This window comes from Cydia pomonella, chromosome 15 (assembly GCF_033807575.1).
Source record: "Cydia pomonella isolate Wapato2018A chromosome 15, ilCydPomo1, whole genome shotgun sequence".
Lineage (NCBI taxonomy): Eukaryota > Metazoa > Arthropoda > Insecta > Lepidoptera > Tortricidae > Cydia > Cydia pomonella.
In genome coordinates this window covers 14,459,164-14,470,166 of record NC_084717.1, presented here as the reverse complement: position 1 = coordinate 14,470,166, position 11,003 = coordinate 14,459,164, and the positions used below count along the sequence as shown (strand labels likewise).

The window sequence follows — 11,003 nt, the reverse complement described above, 5'->3', positions numbered from 1 at the left end:
ACAAGTACGAAACAGTTGCTTATAACTTACTGAATAGACAGGCTTGATCCTGCTCACGTCTCCTGCATCATCCTGTAGGTATATTATATCTGTCTTGGCCAGATCTTAGAATTGATCATTTCATGGTGTATTAGCAAATTATTTGGTATCGGTTGGCCACATCATGAAAAAGTTAAACCTAACCCATGAATTGATCAATTCTAAAATGACATTAGTTGAAACGATCAAATTCTATGATCTGGGCACGACATCTATACCCTTTTTCTAAAATCTATACTATCGAGCCGGAAGCTACGGTTAAAGTTATTCCAGTTATTCAGACTCACCTAGTCTGATGCTTATACGCCTTGCCTTGCGTTCCTTGAAATGAAATTAACTTGTCTATAATAAAGGAAACTTTTTATAGCGTCTACCGCCAATAACAACACCAATTTTTAAATTTCTATTTATTGATTCAATTTGAACTTCGAACTCACAATAAAATGCAGCACAGTAAACACAAAAATCATCAAACCATTTATTATAATTTACTTATTTAAAATACATGAAAGTGACAAGGAAAGGTACAGAAACCAGGTCTTCTACGAACATCAAATATTTTTGACGAACCACGAATATACAATACTTGTTCAATTTAAAACACCCGACATTTAACGGTGACAGCTGGGTTTTGAGCAAAAACTTTCCAATAAAAAAATATGTGGTCGACTTGTAAGTTCCAGTTTATTAAAAATACACAGCGATTGATGCGGGATTAACTTACGTTTTAAACAGTGAGTAACTTATGTAAATGCGGTAAGACAAGCCGCGGGCGTTTTGCCTACTCGCCGCGCGCGGCGCTGTGGCCGCCTCACACTCGGCCGTCCTGCTCGCTACACCCGTCCTCGCGCTGCTGCGGCGCGCATCGAGTAGCGCCGTGGCGCTTCTGATATGACTTCCTTATGTAGTAACGCCACTACGCCCGAAACGAATAGAAATAGTGTATATAAATTAGCTTATGTAACAAATAAGCTTAAATGTATATAATACTGAGGCAGAATTACATCTTAACTACGGCGTAACATTAAGTGTGGTACGTGGGATTAGACACGAGCGCAAGCCCTTACTTTAAACGGACGAATGCGATATATAATTATATTTTGCTTTATATCTATGTATCTGACGCTAAAACATCTATAATAATGTATTACTTTTTGTACATCTACTTATATAATAACCGTACATACACTTACTAAGCTTATTTGCTTTGCGACCGAGTACCCAAAGTGTGTACACAACCGTAGCCGAAAAATTGCCGAATTATTCTATGCCTCTATGTTGTTGACTAGATAAACGAAGCTTCACTTTATGATTTCCCAAAAATGTTACAACAATCAAAAATTTCGAGCGGATGATTGGTCCGCCGATATAAACACACGTTGAGTACAGGGCGCTCGGGAACTGTGAGTATTGTCCCGCGGGCGAGCGGGAAGGGGAGAGCGGAGACTTGGAGAGTCCGAAGGAGACAGACAGAGGAGAGGACTAGAAGAGACACGGTGACTAGAAGGAGACTAGAGTGAGCGCTCGCCCGCGCCGGCTTGGCCGCCCGTCCCTTCGCTAAGTACACATTAATTATTAAAATATATCTTCGCACTTTATTACATAAAATTCACGTTATGTTCTACCTACGATAAAAAAGTAAAGGAAAGCGGGCTTTAAGAGTAAGTAATTTAGGTTCGAATTTGTACGCGGAGCCTATTTACACAGCGTACCATGGACGTTTGTTCCACTGACCGCGGTGACAATGTTCATTGGGAAAAGACATTATTACTAAATTAATAATATTACATGAAAACGGATAAAATGAGATCAATCATGAAATGTATCAAGTGATAGAAGTCTTAGAATTACAAAAGAATATCTAAAGTAAGTTACTCATTGGACACTGTCGCCGAGGCTGCGGCCTCGAAAACTTAAATTTAAAACTCCACTACAAGGTGACACTTATGAGTATCTAGGACACTAGACAAAAACTTAGTCTAACCTTATGAAATAATAATAAATATTTTGGTGCCAAATAATAACAACAAATATCAAACGATACTCGATAATATCCTGTAAAATTGCGAGTAACCGCAAACCCAATAATGTTCACTAATCACACAAGCTTTGCAATATCAACTCAAGTAACCAAATAATAAAGCTGGTATTAGTAAAATCCTACATCTCTCAAGTGAAAATCTCTTGTAAAATGAACCCTACTATGATGTTGTTAAAGTTTACTTTACAAAAGCCGTCGAGTTGTGATAGATGAACCTCCCACCGGGCATAAAGTACTAAAGGGACACACACATTCATTCCATAAATAATTAAAGGGCAAAGATTTAGATGTGAAGGGTGAAATACCCTGTATAGGGATAACTAGCACACGCCACAACAAATCGGAAAATAGGAAACACATTCGACTCAACGAGACCTTGTATTGAGATATGTACAGGTCTGATCCTTGCAGTGGTTGAGACTGCGTTTACAATGCCATATTTAGGCGTCCGACCGCCTAACACGACGGTCTACCAGTCTGAAACAAATGACAATCTAGTAGAGTCTTGTCGACAGACATTTGACCAGTCGTATCGAGTGATCGAATTATAAATATGGCACGGGCTAATACGTATAAGCTACCGATACGATCCTCGAGACGGTGCGACCCGGGCGGGAGGGGATGTCGGCCGCTTACTCCTTGACCTCGAAGTACTTGTAGGTGGGGTTCTCGTAGCCGTTGATCTGCATGTTGGCCACGTGCCGCTCCTCGGGGGTCGGGGCCACGGCGCCGGTCTGCTCCACCTGCAGGAACAGAAGTATCTGTGGTCAATCATGTTGTGCCGGTGTCAGTGTGTATGGACGGACTCGTAATTTAGGTAAGAAGGCTTTCGTAAGAGTCCAACCAAATTTAACTATAATCACGTCAAGCGGAATAACTGGGGACGTTAAACACATACGCTATTTAACGGTATGACGATATCTGATTAGGTTAACTTTGAACTGATGGTATTCATTTGTTCAGAAATAACTTCGAGTACCATCAACTGGGACGAATAGGGACGGCTGGGATGAATAGGGACAAAACAATATGTGATTGACCTGATAATTTCTTGAAAAATACCCACACAAATTTTATCATACAAAATCTACTATTATTTTCAATAGAATACTCCAGCCGTCCCTATTTACCTCGGTTGACGGTACCTAAATAAACTAGTAAAAATATAGTCGGCGATACAATTAATTAGCGTTTGTGATCCTAATGAATTATGACATTCCTAATTAAAATAATCATAAAGTACAAAGGCTGAGGTGTGGAGTGAATCATGAAAGCCATCGTATAATTGCGAATTTTTCACATTTAAAAATTCTGTAATTTTCCATAAATTTATATGGATTTCGCATTTTCCTTTCCAAAATGAAAGTTTTATTCATTTCCTATGAAAAATTCTTGATACTTTTGGAAAACATGTTTCTATGCATGTCGGTTTATGATATGTGAGTAGTGTAGGTACTAACCTGCACGAAGCCCTGCGGGGCTTGCCGGTCGCGGCGGCGCGCCACGGCGAGCGCGACGGCCGCCGCGGCCGCCAGCGCGGCGCCGCCCACGCACAGCGCCGGGTACAGCGCGCCGCTGCCGCCGTTAGCCGAGCTGCGGATCGTGTAGCCCTGCAAACACAACACAACATTATTACAATGTATATCTCAGATAGTTGTCCACTTAAGTAGATTTAGCATCTAGAAATACATTTTTTCTACCGCCTCTTGCGAACATTTTCTGCCCGCGTAGCCAACGTGGCAATCGTTGACGCTCCGTAGCGAACGAAAAGCAACTGTCACCGTCGCACTAATAAGGAAGAGTCATAGAGAGAGATGACTACGCTACGCTACGGAGCGAGAACGATTGACACGTTGACTACGCGGGTTGTATCTTAGTCACTCTCACTCCTATATTTTAGGAGCGATAGTAATGCCTGCCTGCTTATTTCAACATTCGCTGTAGGCCGGTAAGACTAGGTGTCCAAAATATCGCAATATCTGCAGACAAAAGTGAGGTGAAAACATGTTTTCCTCAATGCTTGCCAAGCTTATACAGGTGTGTTTGTTACCTTTGGCCAATTTTTTACAGGCATTTGGTATCACTTGTAGATTCCATTTCTGGAAAAAATAGGAAGCATTTTTTTTTTTTTTCGTTAAAGTGTTTTTACAAACCTGCTAGGTACACAAATTTCATAAACGAGGGTAGTTTACAATTTAAACTAATAACAAAATCCTTACTGCTACCGTTAATCGCTCGCCTGTATGCGCTCTTGACGTTATTTTGTTCCTTTCTAACCGTGAATGTTATGAAATGTTGTGATGTGAAAATTTCCGTCAGGCTCTGAGACGGTATGAAGCATCGTCTATTCCTCACTGCAGTGAAGGGCTTCGCAAATTAAACTATAATGTGTAGAAACGTACAATACTTTGTTCGGAGCAGCACTGCTTGCACTTAGAACAATTCGTGTTACTTACTGTTACGTACATACGTACTTACTAAGTAAGTACGTATATACATAAGTTTATTCGATTTTTTTAATACGACTAAATGCAAAAAAAAGTGGCGGTGACATAATCGGACAGACAGACGGACATGACGAATCTATAAGGGTTCCGTTTTTTGCCATTTGGCTACGGAACCCTAAAAACAGCCTGCTTTTAAAGTTTTTAATGTAACACTGTTAACTGACCATTCGTAATTCTTATTACAACACCATAAGGTCTAGCGATCGACGGTCAGTTACGGGCTTACGCTTACGTACTCCTTATGTAGACCTTATCTCGTTGTAATAAGGTATACGAAAAGTCACTTAACTGTGTCGACCGCCGAATTAATGACTGTCGCCGATCGGATGGAATGAGGGTAGAGGTATAGGCCCTCGTAGTTGGCTACAAAGTTAGAGGTTATTGAGACAACTTTGTGGTCCTATTTCTTAAAAATTGTACTAGTTGATAATAAAAGAAAAAGAGTTTTATAATTTTTTGCGCACTTTCTTATGTTTCAATTTAGCCACTGATAATAAGGTCACGGTGTATAAATGAACTTGCGAATGTAAGAAAGTTAATCACTTGCCCTTTTTCAGTGTGTATATCACCGTTGGATTTTAATCTTTTTAATTTTATTCACAATATACCAATTTGTTTTTTTTTCGATGCCATCCGGTTACCTGTGAACCAGACTTATGGAACGGCTGGATCGAGACCTCTCATTAGAACGGTTTTACTTTATCTCCCATTGTATTGGTGACGCCAGTCCGGCCCGCGTCCAGAGTTGCAAACAGACGAGATTAGGTATATATACTTACAGGCTGAGAGTGCGACACCTCGTGCTTGAGCGCGTGCGCCTGCGGCGGCGGCGCGTGCTCCTCCGCTTGCTCTAGCGCTGCCCGTAGTCCCTCGCCCTCCGTCTGTGAATATGAACTGATCAGAACCAGTGCTTTGCAACAGAATAAAAACTCAAAGAAGAACTGCAACGTTCGTTACACAGAGCAACGCTTAAGGGCTCTCTTACACGTGTCTTTAACGAAGGATAGGCATAAAAAGCTATATCTTGCTACATAGTTTGGCTGTGATTTATGACTGAAAGATTTTTTTTATTAGCGCTTGCACTAGACATAGGGTAAACATGCAGGATATAATTGAGTATGAGTATAGAGAGCAGAATGGCCGAGTGGTGAGGCCAGATGAAGTCCGATGGGGTCCGCAACGGTTGAAAGTTTTAGTATTCTAGCAAACGAACTTGTCAGTAGAAAAAGCGCAAAATTAAAATATTTACGGAAGATAGGTACTTCGCGCCTAATTTTTTAAAATGTGCCGCTAATTGGTTTGTCAGACTGCAGCACTAAAGAAAAAAGCGGGGAGGAGTTTAAGTTACGATTTTCTCCATTTCATACCTCGCTGGTGGATCGTCGGCTGGATGTCTCGCCTACAACATCGGTCTCGCCCGTCTCGACTTCGGGCACCTCAGTAACCGTGCTGGTAACGATTTCCTAAAAACAATTATCCGGTTAGAAGGCTATTATAAAAACTATTAAATATGTAGCATAATTACAAGCTGCGTGGACATTAAAAATTAACCAAATACTTATAATAATATGGGTCGCTTTTCTTTTTACTATCGTAATCTAAAGATTATGACGATTTTTCAAAGGTACGTTTCAAACAAATACGCTTTATTTATTTATTTAATCTTTATTGCACAAAAGAAAACCTTATACTACAAAAGGCGGACTTAATGCCATGAGTCATTCTCTACCAGTCAACCTTTAGTTTATTCTGGCCCAAGTTCTTCACAAAATCGACTGTCTCCTTTATTTGGCAACAAAGTCACGTTTAGGTTAAAATCGATAAGTGGGAACAGACTTGTAGACGGGCTTCTTGCCATGGCTCATGGGAGCCTGGGGTCCGCATGACAACTATTCCAAAGATTTGGCGTAGGCACTAGTTTTTACGAAAGCGACTGCCATCTGACCTTCCAACCCAGAGGGTAAACTAGGCCTTGTTGGGATTAGTCCAGTTTCCTCACGATGTTTTCCTTCACCGAAAAGCGACTGATAAATATCAAATGATAAACATAAGTTCCGAAAAACTCATTGGTACGAGGCGGGATTTGAACCCGCGACCTCCGGATTGCAAGTCGCACGCTCTTACGGCTAGGCCACCAGCGCTTGTTACAAACTTAAACTACTGTATTTAAAAAATCTTACAGTAGTGGTTGTCTCCTGTGTGTAGGCAGCACGGGTGGTGAGGTCGTGCGCCGAGACGGACGACGCGGCCGGGGCGGGCGAGGAGGACGGCAGCGGCGCCTGCGTGGTGGGGGCCAGCGTGGTCTCCTCGGGGTCCACGACCTCGCTCGCTTCGTCGTCGGTCTCTTCTGTCTCCTTCACGCCGTTGGAGGTCTGGAAAATTCACTTGGTTATTATGGTGGTTGGTTTCGTTAAATAGATAGTTGCCAATGTAAATAACGAACTTGTTCTCAAATACTGACATAAATGCTGGACGTCGTTATTCGTAGCGTTTGCATATTGTCGGCAACATTTAATGTTTCTGGAAACTTCCCCTTTTCAACTTTTTTTTATTTTTAAGGCATATTTATTTCGAATTTCCCCTTTATTCCAATCCTCAAGTACCACAAATTAGCAGAGCGGGATAACATCAGATGGGACAAATCCCGTTTCTTTACTGTGAAAAGGGTAATCATGGTGGAAGGATTTCTAACTCTTACGCCATACTTGTGTTCTATTGTAGGCACACTTGCTTCAACTGACCCAATGCCTGTTCCATGGCTACTGCCAAAACTAGTTTGCTAGACAAAAAATGCCAAAACATTTTTTTTTATACCACATAAAACCACCCAACTATAGGTAGGTAGCCGAAAAGCCCCCAAGTATGTTCCAAAGCTACCTCGAATATCTTCGTTCAGTTTAAACATTATTTATTATTAGTTTAACCCAGCGTTCCGCAAACGCTCTCAGAGTTCAGTATAATAATGCTTTCAGAATGCTGATGGGGCTGTCTAGGTTCTGTAGCGCCTCGACGATGTTTGCAGAGGCGCGCACAGACGGGTTCCATGCCATCTTGCGTAAGCGCTCAGCATCTTTAATGCAACGAGCGAGAAGCAGTCCCAACAGCTTTCTGAAAGTATTATCCGATAGATGTGACTGTCGAATATGGAGGCACCTGGTAGTTGTGACTGGGTGACCTGTACGTTGTTTTGTTACTTTTTAGTTTAGTTTAGTTGTAATTAGTAAATACTAACACTAGTTATTAGGTACGTAGCTTAGATAAACTAACAAAATCTATGGATTGTAAAGATCTGAAATAAATGATAATTTAATTTTAATTTTAATTATTTGAATTTTTGAGTCAACATATTTCCATAAAAGGATACTTCCTTGGGTAGTTGGGTAGTCTTTTTATAGGCTCCTGGGCGGCTAGAGGAAATTTGGCGAATATTTAATACTACTCTATATACAAGAGGATATTGAAATGTCGGTACTAACCCTAGCCCTCTCCTCCTGGATATCTTGTCGCTGACGGGTGCGCTGATCTCTTTTGGCGCTTAGCTGTTCCCTGGCGGCTTGTTCCCTCTGCACTTCGGCCTCGATGCGGTCCAGAAGCAGCTCTTCGGCTTCGGGGGTCATTGACATTAGAGATACGGCCATGTCGTCTTTGGATTGCATGGACTATGGGAAACAAAAAGTATAAATTATAAATCAGCATAGGTACGTGATTCGGTGTTCGTATGTAACACTACTAATACCTAAAATTGTGGAAGCCACCTGCACACTTTTAACTAACAGTCAGTAACTAACTTAAGAATTATTTGTGGATAATTGTGTCAAATTTAGCCCCAATATTTTATGCCGTGCCACATATAAAGCTTGCCTGCGAGCTGCCGATGATTTAAAACGAATTTTTACTTGTTTTATACCTTTGTATTTAGTGTAGGTTATATACGTTACAGTTTTAAAGTTTAAAGGAAATAAGTAGAAGGCCAACCTGAACGTAATCCTCAATCGCAGTGCCAATATTGTTGTACAGATGTGGGCGTCGGCGCAGAGAGGACAAGGCGCGTTGGAGGGCTCGGTCGGCGTCCTGAAAAACACATATTTTATTATTTTTTAACACATATTTTTATTATTTTTGCCCTTGGGCTTTGGTCTTCGTTTGACACCATACGCTGCACGGCGTCGCGTTCTGTAGAAATATTGTCTCATAATTCCTGTGCTTAAATAGATCAACGTTTTACTAAGTACTGTGTACTTAGATTTATTACAGCGTAACAAGGCTTCATATAGTATAACTCCTTACTTAATAAATAACCTTCCACAAAATTTAGCAACCCTGAGTTTCAAGGGCGATCTCCGAGCCGAGACGGCAAAGGATTCATTTCTATATATAAAGCTTTAATAAAGTCTTTTTATTGTGTAGGCTGTACGTCTGGACGCTAGGTACCTGCAGCCTGTCGGCGGCGCTGGCGCGCTCGGCGGCGGCGGCCTCGCGGCCGGCGGCGGCGGCGCGGCGCCACGCGGCCAGCGCGCCGCTGCGCTCGGCGGCCAGCGCGCGGACGAGGCGCTGCAAGCATTTCTGGACGCGGTGGGCCTGCAAAAATAACAATAACCCGTACGTAAGTTTAGCTACTAATTATATTGCTAATGTGTAAAAGTATAGGTATACTTAGTTCCCGATTTTGATCAAAATGCAACGCAGCCCCGAGATTATCAATTGCTATTGTCATTTTAGGTGATTGGATTCAATGAAGCGACGTAATTGACGGCGATTTACATAAACCTTAATTGATTTCGCACAACGTAAAACAAGAAGAGAACACTCATAAAGACCCATTATGCAAAAGAAGGAAAATGTTGAAAGCGGCCATTAAACTCGACGTAAAGACCACAACCAACAGTGTATTACCCAAGAAGACCCCGTTTGAATTGTGAAAGCTCATACTTGGGAGTACTCGAGTGTATACTCACGTTGGGTGGCGTGTCCCGCAGGGAGCGCGTGTAGCAGGCGAGCGCGGTGCGGCGGCGCTGCGCGAGGTGCGCCAGCACGCGCTGCTGGTGTAGGGCAGCAAGTCGGCGGCGCTCGGCCACGCCTTCTTCCTCGAGAGCCTATAAAGGTATCAGTAAATATTGTTAAATGCAAGTGTCTTTATATCTCTTTTTTTCACTTTTATTCATTGATCGATCCTTATGTTTTTGTAACTCATTATTGGACTTATGTTGTGATTATTTACTATGTTGTTATGTTCTCTTGGATATTAGTGCCACCTAATTCTAGTTTAAGTTTTACCAGGCTTCACTGAAAAGCAGCGTCACGTAGTGTGTCCTAGGACTCACTTTGTGGCATCAAGCTGAGTGAAAACCTATTAGCACAATTTTCTGTTCCTTTATGTATTAATTTGTGTATAATGATTTATGTCCTTTTTTATGCTAATAAATTCTTATCTTATCTTATCTTAAAACTAAATTAAAATAAAACACAAATGTTATAAGATAGCACAGTGACAAATTACTATTACAAGGCAAATCATTCGAAAATCAACGACGCACGATCACTGCCATGTCTTTTTATTCGTTCCTTTTGTATACACCGTGTTTTTATTGAATTCCGTTAACTTCGGGGTATCGGTAAGTACGTTTAAGGAAACTAAATGGCATAGTTAGTTTAAAATATATATATATATATATATATATATAAAGTAATTAAATATGACATATAGCGTTTTTGTAACACGGGAATTACTTTTAACTCAACCAAACAACTGAAAACTGTGACACATCAATGTCCGAGATAGTACTTACATTTAGTAGCAAATGTATGAACTTGTACAAAACACTAATCAATATGTAAACAGGCCCTAAGGGTACATTTTCCTTAAATTTAAGGGTACTTAAGTACACGCTCGTAAGGGTCTTATCAGATAAAAAATAATTATATATTATCTCCGAAATGGAATTAATTAGAATACCAGTGTCTTTGAGAAAGTTATTTAATTTAAGCTCAGGGAAAAAAGCACGGTGTATAAAGATACTGGTGGCAAAAAAGGAAATAATAATGTTCACATTAGGACTAACTTATTGAGGGACAAATGTTTGGTGATGCAAATTGTCTAGCAAACTTTTAGTATCTGAACTATCTGAAGAAACCGAAATATTTCATAGTAGAATGTTTTTCAGTAGTGTTACCTGCACGTTAGCCTGGAACTTAGCGGTCATGCGTTGCCGGAAGGTCTGCGCGGAGCTGGGGTCCGAAGTCATCATCTGCTGGTATCGCTCTTCAAGTTCGGACCATTCTTTCATTACTTTGGTGATCTGGTAAAGAAACGTTGGATTACGTTTGCTATAGTGCTATAGATACCTAGTTATATTTAGGTATCGGAGGACAACTGCCAAGAGGCTTCAACAAGGGAACATTTTAGCAGCGATTAAACA

General features: G+C 41.0%; 1 protein-coding gene across 3 annotated transcripts in view; it reads right to left on the bottom strand.

The window, feature by feature from the left end:
• Window positions 1–431: 431 nt before the first annotated feature.
• Window positions 432–11,003, bottom strand: part of LOC133525956 (amyloid-beta-like protein) — a 220,440-nt gene continuing 209,868 nt past the window's right edge. For all 3 annotated transcript variants that reach the window (XM_061862398.1, XM_061862396.1, XM_061862397.1), the window contains 10 exons: window positions 10,758–10,883; window positions 9,543–9,680; window positions 9,019–9,165; window positions 8,563–8,658; window positions 8,064–8,246; window positions 6,768–6,959; window positions 5,955–6,050; window positions 5,367–5,468; window positions 3,541–3,690; window positions 432–2,823 (listed from right to left, as the gene is read on the bottom strand). In XM_061862398.1, coding sequence (XP_061718382.1) covers window positions 2,713–2,823; window positions 3,541–3,690; window positions 5,367–5,468; window positions 5,955–6,050; window positions 6,768–6,959; window positions 8,064–8,246; window positions 8,563–8,658; window positions 9,019–9,165; window positions 9,543–9,680; window positions 10,758–10,883 — 1,341 coding nt within the window. In that variant the 3' untranslated portion in view covers window positions 432–2,712. The remainder of the gene's footprint in view (window positions 2,824–3,540; window positions 3,691–5,366; window positions 5,469–5,954; window positions 6,051–6,767; window positions 6,960–8,063; window positions 8,247–8,562; window positions 8,659–9,018; window positions 9,166–9,542; window positions 9,681–10,757; window positions 10,884–11,003) is intronic.